This window comes from Miniopterus natalensis, chromosome 4 (genome assembly GCF_054644295.1).
Source record: "Miniopterus natalensis isolate mMinNat1 chromosome 4, mMinNat1.hap1, whole genome shotgun sequence".
NCBI lineage: Eukaryota > Metazoa > Chordata > Mammalia > Chiroptera > Miniopteridae > Miniopterus > Miniopterus natalensis.
This window is the reverse complement of record NC_142084.1, coordinates 82,364,156-82,386,241: the sequence shown is the minus strand read 5'-3', so window position 1 is coordinate 82,386,241 and position 22,086 is coordinate 82,364,156. Positions and strand designations below refer to the sequence as shown.

Genomic DNA, 22,086 nt, shown 5'->3' with positions numbered 1-22,086 from the left:
TATCTCTCTCCCTTTTCATCCCCCCTCTTCCATTCTCTCCAGCTCTTCTGAGGTTGCAGGCAAATCTAGCCTCTCTGCTCAGAAGGCTTTGCCTCTCTGATCAGGACCAACCTCGGTCACAGAGTTCATGGGGTTACCATGACAACAAGCACCCCTGGCTACTCATCAGGAGGCAGGGACCAATTGAAAGGGACTGTCATTTCCCTGGGACATGCTGCATTTATTCTCAGCAGCGGACCCTGTACCAGTACTATACTATGGGAAGAGGGTGGGAGGCAGGGAGAGAAAGAAACATCAGGGTTTTATAATTTTTAGTGTGTTCTCTGTGGGGGAGGACCACAAATTGTTCTCAGAGACAGACATTTTATTTCTAATGCAGCCAGTGTGGGGGGCTGAGGGTGGGGCTCATGTGCATTTCTGATGAACACAGTTGGTTTCACAAGGAAGAAAAAATAAGTTATTTGGCTCAAAAGTGAGCTTTTGGTAGGTCTAACAGGAGGAGGATGTGATGGAAGATTATCATTAATGAGTACCCTCTGTGACAGGCACTTTATGCTAATTTTATCAAAACTCAAAGTGACTGCAGTGAGTTATTATTATTCCAGTTTTACAGAAAGGAAAACAGAGGCTCATAAAGTTACAGTGGCTTATCAAGCTCGGGCAAACTGCTGGTGGAGTAATGGCCCTTGAACTCGAATTGAGGTTGTTTGACCTCAAGGATTATTGTTTTGACACCGTTCAATACAGTTTCCCTGTCACGCTCCCATTCTATTGGTCCTGCCTCCTCAGGCCACTTATACATCTCTCTTCCCTGACATCTAGCCCTGTTTTCCAAAGTGGGCTGCTGTCTACCTATCGTAGAATCACCTGGAGGACTTGTTAAAATTGCACATTCCTGGATCCCACCCTGGACCTGCAGAACCAAAAATCTCAGGAATTAGAGTCTAGTAAGGGGCACTTTTTAAAACCACCTTCCCTAGATAATTTTGATACATGGTAAAGTGGGGAAATGGTTTTTTTTAGAGCAAAAGATTCAATACCACATAAGACAGCACTTACTTATTTGTTTCCCAGTTATGTTCTGGGTCAATGTGATTCTCTAAAAGCAGAGAACTCTTGTAATGGACTCTGTAACACTCAGATCAGTGGTAGGCAAAACCAAACCAAACCAAAAAACAACAAAAACTCAAAAAGGTGTTCAAGAAAGGTGTTTGAACTAGCTTGAAGGTACAATCCTGTTGCATGGTCCCAGTGTGGAGGCAGGCAACTCCTGGAAATGAACTCTCCCCACAAAACCTTGTGATTTCTCCTTCTGAGTCATGGCCTTAACCTCAAGTGGTTCTTAGTAGATATTTTTCAACATAAGAATTTGTGAAGGAAGAAAAATATATTTAATAGGAAAGCCAGTGAGAATAAAATGCGAATGAACAGTCTTGAGCTTATGTACAATAAGAAAATAGATACAGGCAAGTTATAGTTAATGCAGTGGGAAGAGGGTAAAGGTGATTGGCAGCCTCCATCATTGTTGCTCATGTACCACAAATTCTATACACCCCCCCGCACCTCCACAGTGATGCCTTTCTCAACCTTCTAGGCTTCCCAGAGGTAAAATTGAGGAGGTGGCAATAATTCTGTTTGGGAGGGAAACCCCGTATCTGCCCATTTTCCTGTCCTTGTCAGAATCTATTTATACCTGGTCAAGTTTTTAGGGAGGAGCACAAAAGTCTCGGAAGGTTCACATAACAGACTTGTTTCCCAAACTACCAAGTCGTAAAGGCTATGACTGGTGAAAAACAGAGCTACTTCTTCCATCTGTCCCCACCCTATTATGGCCTGTGACCACATTCATTATCTCCTACAAAAAGACCACAACAGCTTTCTAAATAGCCTCCCTGCCTGCAATGCTCCTCTTTCTGATTCATACTGCAAACCACTGCCAGGATAATCTTCAGGAGCCTGTCTGATCATGTTCCCTCTAAGTCAGTGGCCTTCAGTGACCCCTACTGACATCAAATCAAACATACAGAGACCTTTGAAATCCTTCACAGTTTGACTACAGCCAATCATTCTTACTTCTTAATGCCTTGTCTAGTTAAAGTGGACCCCTCAAGGTTCCTGAAAATAAGCAATGTGTTTTCCCATTTCAGTGTTTACTCATTCCATCCCCTCCATCTGAGAGACCCTGTCCCCACTTTTCATCTATCACAATTCTTCAGGGCCTATCATGGATGCTACCTCTGCCATAAAATCTTTGCAAATCCTCCCACTCAAATGTTGACTCTCCTCCTCTTGAGTATTTCTGACTCTGTTGTGGCATTGGGTAGAATAATAGGTATCTATGTAATTCTGCTCATGAACTGTACTTAATTATGCAACATTTAGGGGTGGGCATTGCATCTCTGTCACCACTGTTGCCTAAGCATTGTGCACAGTGCTTTGTGTGGAGAAGAATTCAGGAAGGAATCTGTGAAGTTGAGTGGAAAGCATGGGGAGTGGGTCTCAGACCCTCCTGGGTGCCCATCATCTATTAAGCTGCAGGATTACACTGTACTGTGCTCCTGTCCCCTTGGCCCATACGTCTGGCATGGACAAGACATGTGACAGAAGACAAACATGTCATGATTACAGAGACCAGAAAAGACTCCATGTCACACAGTCACAGTTAAAGACCACACTTTGACCAATGTCCTGCTTAGGGCATAACTCTTAGCAAATCCATTAAATTCCTGGTAGATGGTTTGTGAAGGAGAATCATTAGTTGAGATTTTCACTTAGGCCGATCTGGTGTGGATTCCTTCTTGGGTTGGTAAACATAGGCCATGTCCCCTTACTTAGGAAGTTTGAACACACTGTCTCTAACTGAAGGGCGTATTCATCATAATAAAAAAGAAAAGACTTCAGTTCAGACCAGCAGGTACATTTAGTTGGCAAAAAAAGGGCCAATAGATCATAATTAGTGGATTTACCAATTGACTTTCCCTAGTGACCGGCATTGGCTGCATAGGTCTTTATCCACAACATAAGGGCTTGGAAACATACCTTAGCCCCTCGCCCAACCCCAAACATGCAGTGACAGCCAACAAACAGCATCTGTTTCAAAGAAACACCACCTGTCCAAATGAAAAATCAAGCACTGGACCACCTCGCTTCATCAGAGTATTTGTTTCCGGAGTAGGAGAGACAACCCTTCCCTCCTCCCCCCCATAAAACAACACCCCATTCTGTCACTAACAGCCTTTTAATGCTCTGTAGTGACCATGGCCTGGCTTCTGCCAAGTAGACTTGGCAAGTTTTAGAGGAACATTTGGGCCTTAGATATCTGCATTCTGACCTTCTGAGGTGGAGCTGGGTGATCTGCCTGGAGGAATGTAGAGGTGGTTCTGAGCAGGTCAGAAGCAGAGAATGCCCCACAGGTGTGTGTATGGGGGAATCTGGCTTTAAGGAAAGCAAGGAGTGGAGGAGGACTGCCAGGAAGGTGCTCCCCCCCCCCCTTTGGGTGGTACGGACATTTTATTTACTTTTTAAAACGTTTTTTAAAATTAAATTTATTGGGGTGACATTGGTTAATAAAATGATATAGTGTTCAAGTGTGCACTTCCATAGTACATCACCTGTATTCTGTATTGTATGTTTACCACCAAAGGTCAAGTCTCCTTCCATCACCATTTATCTCCCCTTTACTCTCTCCTATCTCCCCCATCCCCCTTTCCCTCTGGTAATCACCATATTGCTGTCTGTGTCTATGAGTTTTTCTTTTTTTTTTTAACTTAATCCCTTCACCCTTTTCACCCAGTCCCCCAAAACCCCTCCCCTCTGACAGCTGTTAGTCTTCTTTCTCTATCTATGTCTGTTTCTATTTTGTTTGTTAGTTTATTTTGTTTGTTAGATGAAATCATATGGTATTTGTCTTCCTCTGACTGGCATATTTCACTTAGCATAATGCTCTCCAGGTCCATCCATGCCGTCACAAAAGGTATAATTTCATTCTTTTTATGGCTAAGTAGTATTCCATTGTGTAAATGTACTGCAGCTTTTTTATCTACTCATCTATTGATGGGCACTTGGGCTGGTTCCAAATCATGGCTGTTGTAAATAACACTGCAATGAACATAAAGGTGCATATATTCTTTTAAGTTAGTGGAATCACTGGGTCATAAGGCAGTTCTGTTTTTAATTTGTTGAGGTAACTCCATACTGCTTTCCACAGTGGCTGCATCAATCTGCATTTCCACCAACAGTGCATGAGGGTTCCCTTTTCTCCACATCTCCACCAACACTTATTGTTTGTTGATTTATTGATGATAGCTATTCTGACGTGTGTGTGGTGATATCTCATTGTGGTTTTAATTTGCATTTCTCTGATGATTAGTTGTGCATCTTTACATATGTCTATTGGCCATCTGTGTGTCTTTTTTTTGAGAAGTGTCTATTCAGGTGCTTTGCCCATTTTTACTTAGAATTTTTGTCCATGTGTGTTGAGTTTTATAAGTTCTTTATAAATTTTGGATATTAACCCCTTATCAGATGTATCATTGGCATATATCTCCCATTCAGTGGGTTGTCTTTTCATTTTGTTGATGGTTTCCTTTGCTGTGCAAAAACTTTTTAGTTTGATGTAGTTCTATTTGGTTTTCTTTTTTGTTTGTTTCCCTTGCTTGAGGCAATATGTCAGAAAAAAATATTGCTATGAGAAATGTCTGAGATTTTATTACCTTTTTTTTTTTCAAGGAGTTTTATGATTTTGAGTCTAAGATTAAGTTTTTAGTCAATTTTAGGTTTATACTTTTGTATGGTATAAAAAAGTGGTCTAGTTTTATTGTTTTGCATGTATTTGTCCAATTTTCCCAACACCATTTATTGAATAGACTGTCTTTACCCCATTGTATGTTCTTTCCTCCTTTGTCAGTTATTTATTGACCCTAAAGGTGAGGGCTTACTTCTGGGTTCCCTATTCTGTTCCACTGATCTCTATGTCTGTTTTTATGCCAGTGCCATACTGTTTTGATTACTATGGCCTTGTAGAATAGTTTGATAACAGGTAGTGAGATTCCTCCAACTTTGTTGTTCTTTCTCAAGATTGCTGTTACTGTTCGGGGTCTTTTGTGGTTCCATATAAATTTTTGGAATCTTTGTTCTAGTTCCTATCTTGATAGGAATTGCGTTGAGTCTGTAGATTGCTTTGGGTGGTATGGACATTTTAATGATGTTAATTCTTCCTATCCATGAACATGGTGTACACTTCCACTTATTTGTATCTTCTTCAATTTCTTTCTTCAGTGTCTTATAATTTTCAGAGTGTAGGTCTTTAACATCCTTGGTTAAATTTATTCCTAGGTGTTTAATTTTATTTGATACAGTTGCAAATGGGATTATTTTCCTAGTTTCCCTTTCTGATAGTTCATTATTGGCATTATAGAAATACAGCTGATTACTGGATATTTATTTTGTATTCTGGTATTTTATTAAATTAATTGATCATTTCTAGTAGTGTTTTGGTGGGATCTTTAGGGTTCTCTATATACAGTATCATGTCATCTGCAAATAATGACAGTTTTTCTTTCCAATTTTATTTCTTTTTCTTGTCTGATTGCTGTGGCTAGGACTTCCAGTACTATATTGAATGAGAGTAGTGAAAGTGGACAACCCTGTCTTGGTCCCGACCTTCAGAGGAGCGCTTTTAGTTTTTGCCCATTGAGTATGATGTTGGCTATGGGATTGTAATATATGTCCTTTATTACATTGAGGTATTTTCCCTCTGTTCTCACTTTTTTATCAAAATGGGTACTGGATTTTATCAAATGCTTTTTCTGTATCCATTGATATGCTCATATGATTTTTATCCTTCATTTTGTTTATGTGATGTATCACATTTATTGATTTGCAGTTATTGTACCAACCGTGCATTCCCAGAATAAATCCCACTTGATCATGGTGTATGATCTTTTTAATGTTTCACTAGATTTGCTTTGCTAATATTTTGTTGAGGATTTTAGCATACATGTTCATCAGAAACGTTGACCTATAATTTTTTTTCTTGGTAATGTCATTATCTGGTTTTAAAATTAGGATAATGCTAGACTCCTAAAATGATCTTGGGAGTCTTTCTTCCTCCTGAAATTTTTGGAATAGTTTGATAAGGAGAGAGGTGTTAGTTCTTTGAATGTTTGGCAAAATTCACCTGTAAAGCCGTCTGGTCCAAGACTTTTGCTTGTTTGGAGTTTTTTAAATTAGTGCTTTAATTTTGTTAGTTTTAATCTACTAATTTTGTTAGTTTTAATTCAGTTTTGGAAGATTGTAGGAATTTACCCATTCATCCAAATTGTCCAATTTGTTGGCATATAGTTTGTTCATAATATTTTCTTACATTCATTTGTATTTCTTTGGTGTTAGTTGTTACTTATCTGCTTATTTATTTGGGTTCTCGCTCTTTTTTTCTTGATGAGTCTGATTAAAGGCTTGCCAATCTTGTTTATCTTTTCAAAGAACTACCTCTTGGTTTTATTGATCTTTTGTATTGTTTTGTTAGGCTCTATTTTGTTTATTTCTGCTCTGATCTTTATTATTTCTTTTTTTTTTCCTAGAAACTTTGGGCTTTGTTTGTTGTTCTTTTTCTAGTCTTTTTAAGTGTAAAGTTTGATTGTTTATTTTAGATTTTTTTTGTTTCTTGAGGTAGGCCTGTAGTGCTATGGATTTCCCTGTTAGGATTGCTTTCGCTGTATCCTTTAGATTTGAGGTTGTTTCTCATTTTCATTTTCTTTCAGGGTATCTTTTGAGTTCTTCCCTATCTCACTGTTAGCCCATTCATTGTTTAGTAACATATTATTTAACCTTCATGTCTTTGTGTTTTTCAGTGTTTTTTTTTCCTTGTAATTGTTTTCTAGTTTTAAACCATTATGATCAGGGAAGATGCTTGAGCTGATTTCAATCTGTTTAAATTTATTGAGACTTGTTTTGTGTCCTAACATGTGGCCTATATTTGGGATATGTTTCTTACATTTCTTTTTCCCTTTCTCTTTCTTTTTCAAAATCAATAAATGCCTTGTTATATCTTACAGAGATATAAGCAGTAGAATTAGGTTTTTCTTTGTTACAGAGTTGAATTATTTTAAACATTTATCCCAGAAAGAATCTTTGGGCATGCAAAACCCATAAAAGCTATATTACCAAGGAAGTGGTATTCAAAGAAGTGGTGCATTAAAATGAGCATCTACTATACCCTTTGCCCTCAGAGTAGTCAGTGGATGCTCAGGGCTCCAGAAGTCTGATTTTTTCATTTTTGAATTCATAGTTATTGTCTGGCCCATGTGAATAGGTACCAACAACCTGGTTTAAATCTAGTCTCTTGCTTTTAATGGAGCCATCAGTCATGAAATCCAGCACAGCATTACAGTTACACCCAGGGCTCTGGAGTCAGACTGCCAGCAGTGTCAACCTTGTTGGGTAACTTAATTCTGTGACTGTTTCCTTATCTGTAAAATGGGGATAGTGGTACATACTAGGGATAGTATAAGGATTATATGAGATAATGCACATACCACAGCTTGTGGCATGTAGTGGCTACTCAATGATAGCTTTTGTTATAGTGGAAAGTCACTCAATTGCCAGATGAACTGAGTTTTAGGCTCATGTCACTCAAACATCCAGTATTATTTGAGTTTGTCACCTTGTTCCAGGCATCTCTGTGTGGGATGGGGTGGTACAAGTACTCTATTGACTGGACAAATCATGTCACCTCTGTGTACTTTGTTTTCTTAACTTTACATCCAAGTATTCAGATCAAATGATATCCTTGACTCATAAATTTTAGTACTATAGCGTCATTGATGTTCCTGGGACTGTAAGAATGCATTCTCTACTTTGGGCCTTTCTAGGATGATGTTCTAGAAATTCCTGTGATGAAAGTCTCTTCCTTGCTAATTACTATTTCTCTGGATCCCCTTTGAAGTTTGCTTTAACTTGTACAAAGAGTCTTTTAAGTTTTTCCAGGCAAAAATGCAGGATTGATAAATACCTGGCCATTTGGTTTCCCTTTGTCACATAATTTACAACTTTGTCCTGTTTAGGGATGCCCCAGAATAATCAGCTTATGCTTTCCCCTCTGGTTTTGATTTCCTTTTTCCTTTTTGGCTTATGGATTTCCTAACTTGCATTTAAAAGGATATTTGTTACATCTTTATCCAGCATATGTAGGTGTTTTATAGTGGGAGTTTTGTTCTGCCATATTGCTGGAAGTAGGTATCCCCTAAATTCCCTTTTATAGACTATCAGAGTACCTGTCATAATTGTCATGAACCATTAAACAGTAACCATCTCTTTAATGTCTATCTTCCTTTCAAGAATGTAGTTCCATCGCGTCAGGCACTATGTCTGTCTTGTTGAAAACTGTAGCTCTAGCTCCTAGCCAACCGCCTAGAACATTGTAGAGCTCAGTGAAGTGGAGGCAGAGTGGATGTTGTGTCAAATGTATTAGGAATTCCTCTCTACCCTTTTGCAACTTTTTAAACACTCCTCACCTTTCCTTGAACACTACCCTTCCCTAAAATGAGTTAATCCCTCTGTAATTGATAGAATGTCTCACAGGTAACTTCATACTGTGTACTGTTTTTAGTTACCTTCTATATAGATTATCCCATTTGAATTCATAAATCACCTCACAGGTAAGGAAACTAAAGGTTGGGGAGATGATGTGTCTTATCTTCTGTGGGACACATCAGAAATCCCAGGATTAATTTAATTAGTTTAATTAAATTAATTTAAATTAATTTAATTCTAGGAAATCCCAGAATTAAATCTAGGTATTCTGAGTTCAGATCTATAGGACCCTACCTTAGCTGTTTGGAATGAATATCAGAGCTTCTTTATGTGAAAATAAAGTCCACTCTGCTTTTTTATTGAACTACCCATTTCTTGCTAAAGAAATCAGTATCCAGGAAAGAACAGATGCTGCCATTCAATTTTCATTATTTTGATTTGCACAGGACTCAGACTACTTGATTTTTCGTTTGGACAGTGCGTTTATGTTTTTCTCAAGACCAACATTACAAACCACCTCTGTCAAAGAATCCAGGTTTCCGGAGAACTCTGTGCATGGCCTAGTTGAATGCGAGGGTGTCTGGTAAAGGGTGGTGTGCACATGACAGAAACACAAGGTTTATTTATATTTAACACACTTGGAGAGGTGAGCTGAGGCATGGGGAAGAACACAGAGGCAGTGACAGTCATAGCAAGCTGAGGCCCCCAGGTCAATTTCCAACCTCAGGGCTGAAGATCTTGGGTGGCTGGAGTCTTCCAGGCCCACTGGTGTCCAAGAAGAGCCCTCTTGACAGCTTGCACTGGGGCATTGGAGCCGTGTGGCAGACACAGCAGCTTCATTCCTGAGATAGGAAGGGGGGAGGGAGTACCAAGGAAGCAAATCTTGGCTACTTACCTCAGGGCGGACCCCTTGGGTGTCGCAATGCCATAGCCTTTGGAATCCAAGTTACCTCCCACCTTCATGGTGTCACAGGGCTTCCGCTGCTCAATGTACTCATTCATAGTGGACTCCAGAAGGTAGGCATATTTGCCTTTGGATTTCCTCACTCGGATCATCCCCTCCTCCGTGGTCCGTACAAACACTGATGGTTCTGCTGACTTCATGTATGTCCACATCTTCTCAAACACGGCAATTTTAGACCTCTGGCAGAAGACAGGAACAAAACTAGAATTAAGTTCTGACTGCACTTGGAATTGAGGTTGGCACACACACTAATGAAGAGCTGAGTGTAACTTGATCACACATTCATGAGTGAGATTAGCTCAGGAAGAAACAAATTATGAGTGATTACAAAATAAGAGTCTCTAATTAGTACCAGTAGGTTCCAAAGTACAAATATCTTGCAAATACAGAACAAACAGAATAGCTCAGAATCTTTTAATTACTGCTGAGTAATTATATTTCTGTTAAATATGAGGAGAGGTAAGAAACTGGGGCTCTGTCTAGCTTTTAAAGACATTGAAAACCTGTCTATTGTTCAGTAAGGCCATATTCATATAGCTCAGCAGAAGTGGAGAGCTGGATATTTGTGGAATCTGATTTCATTATTAGAAGACAACACTGAAGAATGTCAGGGTCATGGGTGCCGAGTTCCAGTCTTCCTATAATGTAAGGCGTGCCCTCAGAATGTAAATTGTTGTCTGATAAAGCTAATAACTTGGGATTCAATATTGTCACCTGTTTATATTTTAAAAGCCTCTAAATCTAACCAAATTGCTTTCCTCATTTCCTCCTGAACTCACTTTGGGACTTTGCCTAGGCTGTTTACTCCTTTCGCTACACTGGTGCTCTTTAGCTACACCCTACTCACCACTTCACAGACTAGAACAAATCCTACATATTCTGAGACTACCTCAGTTCCAAGGACAGTAGTTCTCAGACTCTATAGGGCACTGAAATGATGTACAGAGATTATAAATATGCAGATCCCCTTGCTCTAAAACTAGAGATACTCATTCAACAGGTCTAGGGTAGAGCCTAGAGTAAGTCTCTTTCAGCAGTTCCCCAGGTAATGCTGGTCCATATGGCTTGTGAGACCCTTACTTTGAGAAAGTAAGAGCACAATGTCTGGGCACTCACTGGATGACCAAGCTCAATTGATAGGATAGCGAGCCATTCCTACTTGTATGTAGGTCTTAAGTCTATGGACACAACCAGAGGGCAGGGGACATCTTCTCTTCTATGGGTCTTTCAGAGAGTCTAACCTGGCACATAGTAGGCCCTTAGTCAGGGCCCATGATCCAGGACCACAAGTCAACACTCTTGTCTAACATGGCCTTTCTAAAGGGTATCCTTTCCCCAAAGGGTAGATGCATTTTAGGGATACTGAAGTTTGGCTTTTGAAAATGCTTTGTAAATGAACAAATTTTAAACACAAATAAGGGACTATATATTTTTTCAAAGAAAGTTACTACTAGAATCATGCTACCTATATAATCTAATGGGTAATGTATAGATTGCAGATTTACTTAGTATAAAATTATCATTATACATGTAAGAGGTCATTTTTTCTTTGCACACAAATATCAGATCTGTTTCCTTGATATCAACATCAGGTTTTGGCCAAATATTGATATATAATTAAGTTGCTATTTTAGCCAGCTGATCTATAGAGATATTTGGGCCCAGGAAAATTCTAGGTCTCCATGGAAAATTAATGGAAATAGTTACTGAGCATTTCAGGGAGGCATGTGGCAAAGTGAGCCTTAATTAGTTCATAATTAGATGAACTAGAGAGTTTGTTTTATAGTATGGTTTATAGTCTGGAAAGGACACTGGACTTGGGAGTGAGTAGCCCTGAGTTCTAGTCTTAGTTCTACTGCTAACTTTCCCCATCTCTTCCGTAGGACTTCAGGCAGGTAATCTTTAAGTCCTTTGCTAGCTGGATATATCTGATTCTTTATATAAAGATATACTGTTCAAGCAACAATGCAATGTGAGAAAGAAGAAAAAAGAAAAGGGAGGGGTATTTCAAAGTTAGGGGAAGGAATACCCAGAATCAATCGTAGTGTCTACAGTGCATTGAATATTCTCTCACAGGAAACAGGGAAATGCATAAATTCAGCTGTGACCAGATTTTCAGATGATCTTCTAGGCACAAAACCAACAAAACACGCAGCAGGGCAATTGCAAGATGCAATTTGACCTGACAGGATGGCCACAGCAGGGAACGGGTCTGCTGACAGGCAGCGCTGAAGAGCCCTCTGGGCAACGGTATGCTGAAAATGATTATGTTCCCTCAGCCTCACCCTGGTGCTCCAGACACCAAGGCTGTGCTCACAGCCATTTGGAGCGGACTATCGGGAAAATCTCAGCTCCAGGAATTTGAAGGCAGCATGAGTGGCAGGGAAGATTGGAGGCATACTTGGAGTATTTGTTCTTGGATCTCTCCTCTCATCTGCAGCTCTCATGGCCCTTCACACATCTTAATTAAACTGTCGATGGAGGATTAAGTGACTCTAGGTTGGGGCTGCCAAGAAGCTCTGGGCTGTCGTGGACTAGAAACCAGATTTTTCAGAGTCTGTGGTAGAAGAATTCTTGTCTCACTACTCTCTCCTTCTGCCTTCTGGGTGGTAGGTGATCTGTCTCCCTGCCCACCAAAGTGGGATAATTTTCAAGGTCAGAGTCACAGAGATGGAGGGGCTCATGAGACACATCTTGTCAGCGCTCCTTTTATTCAGGTAGAGAAACTGAGGCCCACAGCATGGCAGTGAAATGTCCAGTGTCACCTGGTGTGGTAGTGGCAGAGCCAGGAGTAAAACCCTGGTCTCCTCATTGCACACCTAGTTTCCATCTTCCCTCATTTTAGGCTTTTTATCTTACTAGCTGGGGGATTTCCTGAGCCGCACTGCTCTCTCCTGACAATGGTGGTCATAGTACTCACCGCACAATGCTTTCTTGGAGATTATATAGGGACAGAAGTAAAATGCATGACCCAGTGCCTGGCATATTGTAGGTGTTGTGTGTGTGGTGCAATTACTACTCATACTTATGCCCTTTCATATTTTACTTTACAGTAGGAATACCCAATACGTGGCTGGCTTGTTACCAGTTTCCCTTCCTGCATACATGGCAGACGTTGATATCAATCATGGAATTATTTCATACTGAGCCCAGATGTAACTTCAGAATCTCTCTCAATACAGAACCCTAGGCAACCACTACCTGTCAGTCAGCACATGAACTACAACCGATTTGCCACCAATACAGTAGGCTGGTTAGGGCACAGAGCTTGTAGAATATGAACTGCCTTGGCTGTAGGTTCCTGACTGTTACTGTGGACAAGAGATAGTAATATGTCAACAGACATTGTAACAGAGAAGGTGGACGTCTAAAGTCCCAGCTGTGCCTTTAATTAGCTAGAGGATGCTCATTTTCTTTTCTGAACTTTGGTTTCCCCAACTGTAAAAGGGGAGATTTACACTAGACTTGTCCATGGGTCCATTTGGTAACCTGATGATCTTTATAAAAACATTTGTCAGTTAATGACACCGCTCCCTTAGGACAGTGTGGTTCAGGGGCAGGAATAATTGGGTTGGAAGGAGGAAACCCACATTTTGAACTCATCCTTGACATGTGCATCATGAATCGCCTGAATTCCCATTTCTTATCCACAAAGTGGACACCACAGTTCCTGTTCTGCCTTAGGTCACAGGTGAAACACAAATGAGATCATGGATGTGAAAATGCTTTGGGACTGTGACATGCTAATATATTGGGGATGCAGGTATTTGTATATGATAGATAAGTGAATTGGGTGTTTCCCCAGCTGCATCAGCAGGGTCTGTGACACAGGGCTGGCTTTATGGACAAGTATCAGGCATTGCCTTCACACTTTGGTTGCAGGCTGAAAAGGTCGGAGAAGGGTCATGAGATTACAAGTGATTTTTCTACTAACTGATTGGGGAAGCCTACATAAGACATGTCTCTCTCTAAAATGACAGACTCTAACCGAATGACTTCTTAGTTACTGTCTTGCTCCAGTATGTTGAAAATGGGTGAGTTTAGCCTTGGAGTCCAGATCATCCTTGGTTAAGACTTTGGTCCCTTTCCTCACTTAAGTACAGGACACAGGGCTCCTGGTCGTGAAACTGAGCACATCAACCTGTTGGCTCACTCAGAGCCTGGGGTTGCTCCATGAAGTTGCAGCGAGAACCTGGTGGGTCTGCCCAGAATCCCCACCCTCTCACCTGAGGTGATGCAGAGGCTCACTCTCTATTCTCCTCCTGCCGCTTGTAAGCTAGGTGACCCTGAGTAATTACTTTTACTCTCTGAGCATAGTTATCTATAAAATGGGACAAAAAAATCCCTAACTCAGCTCTAATGACAGGATTAAGTGAGGTAATGCACGCATAGTGTGCTTAGCACAGGACTGGATTCATAGTAAGTGCTAAAAGTAAGTGGTAGCAATTGCTGGTTTATTTGATCAATATATTGTAGTTCCATGTGTTGTTTGTTCAAATCCCAGGATGGACATCTCTAAAGTCCAGGGAACTGCAGGATTTCATGCTTTGGGACATTTATTTAAGTTGTTCCTTTTGCCTAGAATGTAATTAGCCTACTCAGGTCTGACCTGGTTTCATAATGTCTAGAAATGTTACAGGTCTATTATTTGTGGCTTACTGACCCTACCCAGTTGCCGTCGCTGCCTATAATCTCATGCTCTTTAATGAGAAGGATATTTTGATACGGTAGTGGTTCCCTTTTGTAAAGTGCCTTGGGCAAGGGGATCCCAAATGCCTGCACCTCCCCGAGGTCCTAATGGTCAATGTAGCCTCCACCCACTGTTCTGTGTTTCCCTTATATTTTAGATGCCTTGTCTCTTTTAATCTCGTAATGATGCTTTGAAATAGACATTATCCTCCTCATTTTACAGGCGGGAAAATGTGTCAAAGAGGCCAAGAGCCACAGACGGCAGTGAAGGATGGAGCCAGGTGCCTGACCTAGGTCTGGCTCACCCTGTCTTGTGTGGCTTAGCTCTCTGCTCCCCTGCCTTCCCTTGCTGCCTCCAGCCACATGACATCTCTGCCACCTCCACTCCGTGTCTCATTTTCTCTCTTTCCTGACAGTTTTTAATAGACCACCTTTCTCAGGATTGTTCCTCATATACCATCTTCTATTTATCAAGCTTCCAAGGAGGGGACACAAAGGGCATCAGGCGAGGATCTTGTCCCTAAGTTATTCCTAATGGATTACTAACAAGACTGTAAGGTCCTTGCGGGAGCAGGGAGGGAACTGTATGTCATATCCTCTGCAGCCCTCAGAGAACGTGGCACAGACTGGCATCTGTAGAGGGTCTGATTCAGTGCAAGGGCTTTGAAATTTCCACCAGTAAAGAAATGTAGATTTCTCAGGGATCTGTAGAACATGTTCTGAGTACCCCTGACTTACAGTCAGTTAAGCAGTTACCCTGCTGCCTGTAATCTCATGCTCTTTAATGAGGAGGATATTTTAATGACAGTAGTTCCCTTTTGTGAATGTGCCTTGGGACAAGGGGTGTCCCTACCCTGAAGAACTCCTTAGTGGATCCTGCTTCCAATGTCCCGTATGCAATTTCCGTCTGCTTCGCTAGGTCCTCAGCACTCTCGATGGGCGACACCATCCTCTCCACGGTCAAGAAGGCGGCCAGGTTGGCTGTGTATGAGGAGATGATGATCAAAGTGAAGAACCACCAGACACCACCAACGATGCGGCCGGACAGGGACCTGAATGCCGAAGGGAAGAGGCGTCAGGAGTACAGACATCAATTACAGAAGGCATTGGGTGGGCTGAGGGCCAGCCTGAGCCCTGTCAGCAGAGCTGCCAAGCCCTATTCCACCCTTCTACTCTGTCAGCAAGACGTGAGAATTCAAATGTTAGAGAGACCTCCTCTGCTTTTTGTTCCTTACCACAGAAAAGGACCTGTGGGGTTGCTCTCCTTCAGGGGTGATGAAGCCCCTCAGGTATATAGTCACACTCACTTTCACACATATATACACATCAAGACACATGCCAGCAAAGACACAGATATGTCAACACTTGTCTCCCAGATCACAAACACATATAAACCTTCTGTAAAATGCAGTGACGTGTACAACAAATATTTGTGTGTACATATATGAATGCCAGGATGTTTATACACATGATGCATACATTTGACTGTCCGGAAATGTTTTCAGACTGCCTTCTCACTCTTGCCCTTCTGGCTGGCAAAGGCCATCAAAATGATGGACTAGAAGAAGCGAAAGGAGGGCATACTGGAAGTAAACGAGAACAATAGTACTCCAGCCACTTTGGGAAATGTCACTGTTGAGTGGAGGCATGTTTCTCCCTGCTGTTACAGAGAGAGAGAATTTGGGCAAAAGAAAAGAAAAGGATATTTTGTTTTGGATCAAGTAGCAACTATGACAGTTATACATGAGGTGAGAAGTTTATTCTGATCTTCCTAGAATCCTGTTCTCCTCTCTTAATGCCTAAAACAATAAGGAGAAACATGCCCTGTCAAGAGTTCCACTGTGATCTTTTGAATTTGGCTAGAAGACTTCCAAGTCCAGAGCTTCCAAACAAGATTACAAAATGATTTACATGTTATATGGGGTGATTTTATGTGGTGGACAGATAGGGCATCCAGTGATATTGAATCATAAAGTGATAAAGTTATTTGCATTCCAATTTCCCGTTCTATTCCGCTCAGCTTATTAAGGAAGTGTGATCCTGGAGCAACTCTACCTTTATGCTCCTTCTAACATGTGTTCTGAGACTCAAGCTCAGAGCCTTCAATAGGTGACTGTGCTTAACTAGAACCTAATACTTAACCAGAGAAATCACCAATACAACCCATGACTTTTACAGATAAAAAAACTCAAGGGTCCCAACCAAATCGCACTGACCCAGGAGCAATACCCAGGCCTGCAGGCTTGGTGGTTCCACACTGTTTTCAAAACCCTGGTTGACCCTTTCTGTTATTCCCATGTTCCTGTGAGCTCCACTTTGTTTCAGTTTCTTGGAGATTTCCTTTTCACTCTAGGCACACAGTGCTCACTCTAAGAAATCCAACAGATCCTTGTTTTGCTTGCTATATGGAAACTAATGTTACTAGGTGCTTCACATGAAGAAGGAAATAAGAGGAGACTTGTTCAGACTGATGAGACCAGGAGAGTGAAGCAAAGCTTTGCTATATGAAGAACAGCCCAGGAAGAGGGGGCATTTTACAGGAAGAAAAGACTTGAAGAGATGTGTTCACTGAAGCTTGTACAGAGATGTGATGTGAAGCTTGTACCATGTGACCTGATTTAGGAGCATTTGGCAGAAGTCCCAGAAAACAAACACTAACTAACTACGAGGAAGATATTTTTGATGGGCCGGCTAGGGCAACAATGGCTAATGTGGGTGAGAGTGAGTTCTCCCGTTTCTGAAGATGTTCAAGAGGTGGACCATCTGAACATCTTGTACTTGGTGCCTACTCTTGGTCCTTCAGGGTACCAAGTGCTGGGGACACAAATCTAAGAAAGATAGAGAAGGAGTCAGGTATCATGTGGAGCCAGAGACCAAGTTTGAAACCATTGGTAGAATAGCATACATGGCTTCCATTGGGCAGTCAAACAAATTGAGATACAGAGAGGCAAAATCACTGCCCTGACATCCCAAGGCTAGTACACAGCTGGATACAAAAATCATACTAGTCTTTGACTATCCACTGTAGTGTTCTTTTCACCATAGGATGTGGCAAATATAAGTGTTGAGGCCTGTGTGAAGCTGCTGCTTCTTGCCCAATCCTGGATGACATAATTGCATCTGAACTGGACTTCTTGCCTCTATTCAGCTCCCTCTCCTCCCATTCCTCTGCCTGATCAGCTTTCCAGAAGGCCACCTGAGTGATCTTTTCAAAAACATTAATTTTATCTGTTGCTTCTCTGCTTAAAACCCATCAAAGCCCTGCACTTACACATGGACTAAAATTCAAACTCCTTGGTGACTCTTAAGGCCCTGTGTGGTCCGGCCCCTGGCTTGCTCTCCAGTGCCATCCCATAATACACTCTCTGTACTCTGGTCACACAGGACTTTGTTTGGTCCTTTATACTCAAAAGGCTCTCACCCTGACCACATGCTGCTCTTCTTCTGATCAATGCACCAACCCTATTCATCCGTCAGACCTCGCCCTGGTCATCACTTCTCAGCATTCAAATGTTAAGACTCTCAGAGCCCCATGTAGCTCACATTGCAGTTGAAATCTGACATCTGTTTCTGTGATTGCTTGACTGTCTGTTGTTCCCCCAGACCGTGAGCTTCATGAGAGTAAAAGAATGTTTTAGTTCTTTTGTGTAGTGCTGTGTCTCCAGCTCGGAGCACCTAGTAGGTCTCAACAGATGAGTGCAGGAATGCTGCTGCCTCTCTCAGACCCTGGCAGCTCTATTCACACTGCATTCTAAAGACCAGGAATAGTTCTCAGGGCCGGGGGAATCCAAACCTGCTTATGGTCCAGATGTCTGGAGTCGCCCTCCTCTTCCAACATTACTAAACTGACAGACCCAGCTGAGGGATCCCAAGTTGGGGATCATTTAGTCAAGTTCAAAGGCCTCCCAAGAAAGTTCCAAGCCTATGGCTCCTTCTTCCCTGTTCTACTGTAATTAATATTCACCTGCTGGGTGGTGAGAACACTTACCCTATATGGTACTCCCCACATCCCACCTACTTAATGAAGAGACCAAAGAAACAGTCTCTTGCTTAATAGCCAGCAAATGTCATCATGGAATAACTGGAGGGCTGGGGGAAGAAGCTCTTCCAAATGGGACATGATCTCAGTGCTTCATCTGCATCTGATCCACAAGATGGGAACTTGAGTGTGAGGCGATCGCCTGCCCTCAGTTTGGAACTGGTGCTGGCAAAGCTGGGCCTCCATCCAAGAACTCTATTTCCCCAGCCCCATACCAGAAGCAGGGAGCTGGAATTATTAGAGGCTAATGCTGGGAATGAGGACCTTTGCCTTTTCACTAACCAGCCCCATAACCTTGGCCAATTGCCTGCCCAGCTGGGCCTCAGTCTTCTTTCCTCTGTACAATGGGTGAGACTAACCCTACTTCCTAGAGAGACATCTACACCTTCAGAATGAGAAGGACTCTTAGTCCATTCTTTCCTTTAACTGACACAAGCTGTTGGAATTAAAATGGTACAGGGGAATGCACTGTGAAAAGTGCTGTGGAAATGCAAGACGTTATTTTTATGATGATTATTCTCCCAGGGAGCCACAGGGCAAAGCAGTACTGTTCTTAGTAGGGAAAGGACAGCTGTGACCTGAATGCCTTGGAGGTCTGCCCAGTCACCTGAATTAGTCTCGTAACTTGGCATAGCTGTTGCCCAAACTCCCTGGGTAATGGAGGAATCCCTTATGTTTCTCCAGAATTGGCCACAACTTAGATGGCTGTTGGACTAGTTATTTGAATTTCATATACAGCCCTGTGGATGGGAAAGGGATGAATATCAGCATTTGCAGATGAAAGAATAGCAGTGAAGAGACATAAATGGACTTTCCCAGGGCCACACAGTAAGGCGGTCGCAGAGCCTGGAGTAGGAACCAGGACTACATGTTTCTTGTCCAGCACTCTATCCACTACAGAACATTTCCTTCCTCAGCAAATTCTGATTCATTTATAGGTGGGCATGGACTTCCTCAACTCATGACATCTCTGTGATGTTGGATCAAGGTCAACACTCACTTCTTGTAAAGCTCAGTGGAACCCTTGGGATCCATAGAAAGCAGTCTCACCACCATCTCCACAAAATTGGAAACCTGTTTGCATTTGTTTTCTTTCACTGCCTGACAAATCACTACGAACTTAGTGGTTTCTAACAACACTCATTTATTATCTCATGGTGCTGTTGGTCAGGGGTCTGGGCTAGGGTGTCTCGATTCTCTGCTCAGGGTCTCACCAGGCTGGAATCCAGGTGATGGCTTGGAGTCCTTTTTCAGGTTCGCTGGCTGTTTGCAGAATTCACCTCCTTGGCTTGTTGGACTGAGGTCATAGTTTCCTTGCTGGCTGGCAGCCAGCAGCTGCTTCAGCCTCTAGGGGTTGCCTACACTCCTCATTACATGTTCCCTTCATCTGCAAGCCAGCAAGCGTGGCAAATCCCTCTCATTCTTTTAATCTCTCTGACTTCCAGTAGCTGGAGAAAACTCTCTACTTTTAAAGGGCTCATCTCCTTGGGTCAGGCCCACTTGAGTGATCTCTGTTCATCTTAAGGTCAACTGACTTGGGACTTTGTCTGTGAAGTCTTCACAGCAGTACCTAGCTCAGTATTTGAATAACCAAGAGATGGAATCTTTAGAATTCTGTGTACCATACTATTTATTTACTCATTTTACAAGCATTTCTTGTATTGCAGGCACTGCTGGGCATTTGGTAGATAAAAGTGAAACACAACAGTCTCTCCCTTCCATAGAGAAGATGGGAAGTGCAGCCTTGTGATTAAAACATGGGCTTTGGGGTTAGATACCCGGAGTCTTTGTAAAGGGCTTAGCACAGTGTTTGGTGCATAATAAGCACTCAGTACAGCGATCATCACTATCTTATACAAATATCATTAATGGTAATTATAGTACTATCTTAATTATGTGACAAGTAAGAAAGCAGCACTAATGGAATACAGGGGATTTGCTAATTACCCTGCTGGCAGAGATTAAGAAAAGTTACCAGAGGAGGAGAAAATTGTGCTAGGTTTTGAAGTATGAGTAGGAGATTGCCAAGCAGGATAGGTGCAGGGGTGGGAGAAGGCACAGTAGGTAGAGTAAAAAGGAGGAGGTGAGTAGGATATCTATCATCTTCTCTATAAACTTCCCAACCTTTGCCAGCAGAGCACCAAGCAACCCCCTCTGCTTTCCTATTACCCCATGGTCATTCTATTAGACTTTTAACCATGCTACTGTAATGGTTTAATATGTTACTATGGTTGTTACTTATGGTACTTATTAACAACAGTGATGATGATGGGTTGAATCTAAAGCAAAGCCCACAGAAATTGGGAGGGCAGGCTGAAGAGATGATGATATGCAAGTGGTAGGATTTGGTGATACATGGGAGCAGGGCCTGTGGGAGAAGACAGTGCTCCAGTGTCAGTTCATGTGTGCCTTCTGGATGAATTAATTCCTCCATGGCCTTGGGAATTAGATACTGGCTACAAGCTGTCTCTTCTTGCAACTGATGTTTTTGCCTTTTGTTAACAAGAGGAAATTTGTTAACTAAATGTATTTTGATAATAATTTTGATAACTAAATATATCATTAAATGCCTACTTGATGCAAATGGAAGATAGTAAGGATTTGATTAGACCTTCCTCTGGGTTCTGACAGTTAGGCATTTCCTGTCCTGGGCATAGATTAGGAATCACTCCAGGTCTTTAAATGTGTATTTCTAATCTCGTGGTTTGAATTTGTTGCTCTGGACCAGAGGTTGGCAAACTTGCAAAGGGCCAGGTAATAAATCTTTCAGGCTTTGTGGGCCTTATAGTCTCTGCCATATTACTCATCTCTGTCGTAGAGTGAAACCAGCTATAGACACTACATGAACACATGCACACAGCTGTATTTCAATAAAACTTTAATTACAAAAACAGACAGCAAACTGGATTTGGCCTGTGGGCCATTGTTTTGTGACTCTGGCCCTCAATCCTACTGTGAATGGCAGAGACCTTTGATTTAAGCTAACATGCAACAGTAGTTAAATTTTTAAATTATTTATCTAGTGATTAGTACCTCTACAGAAACACCGAGATAAAATATTTCAGTGATTCATCTGAAAGTTACTTTTGGGCTATCCTTAGGGAGAAAGTAGAGGGCATTGGTCAAAAAAATGGGCTTATGGGTCAGATAAAACAAGATGGAGTCCTGCCTTGTTACTTATTGATTGTATGACTTTGGGCAAGTCACTAAGTCTCTTTTTGCTTGTTTCTTTACAAAATGGAGTAGTAGTACTCATTTTAAAGGTATTCTTAAGAATTAAAAAAAGAAAATACATATGAAGAGAGTAGCATGTGCCGGCACAGAGTGAGCATTTCAGGATGGAGCCATGCAGACAGTGCGAGGAGCAATTATGCGGCTACAGGTCGGGGCACAGGTACTATGGCCAGGGGCCTTCAGGAAAGCAGATACTTAGGCCTGGTATAGGGAGTGGGAAGTTATAAAACAGCAATCAAATTTTGAATCCGTCACCCTCCTCTCTAGGACATCTCTGACAAGGAGGTGGGTATGGACATTCTTTATTTCAAAAGCAGGTCCTATGATCCTCAAGAGGAAGGGACAGGAGGGAGACCTCCTATGTGCTTCCATTCAGCTGAGCTCAAGAGGTCACTGAGCTCAGCTTACTCCTTTTGTCATCTGCTTCAAATGACTTTTAAAAATGTAGTGGAAACAGAGGCATGAAGGCAGAAGCTCAGATAGCCTGCCTCTAAATTACTGGGAGGAGAAAAGTCCATCTTGATTAATTACCAAGCTGAGCTATGTTAAGAGAGAGATTCACTTGGTATCGAGCATCGAGGTTCCTAGACCAGGGAAAATAGCTCTGACCAGATGCAACAGTTCCACT

At 41.8% G+C, this 22,086-nt stretch overlaps 1 protein-coding gene across 3 annotated transcripts in view; it reads right to left on the bottom strand.

Annotated features, from left to right (window-relative positions):
* GRIA1 (glutamate ionotropic receptor AMPA type subunit 1) overlaps window positions 1-22,086 on the bottom strand; it is a 265,907-nt gene that overhangs the window by 25,959 nt on the left and 217,862 nt on the right. For all 3 annotated transcript variants that reach the window (XM_016213816.2, XM_016213792.2, XM_087816937.1), the window contains exons 12-13: window positions 15,039-15,237; window positions 9,428-9,675 (exon numbers count right to left, since the gene is read on the bottom strand). In XM_016213816.2, the coding sequence (XP_016069302.2) occupies window positions 9,428-9,675; window positions 15,039-15,237 (447 nt within the window). The remainder of the gene's footprint in view (window positions 1-9,427; window positions 9,676-15,038; window positions 15,238-22,086) is intronic.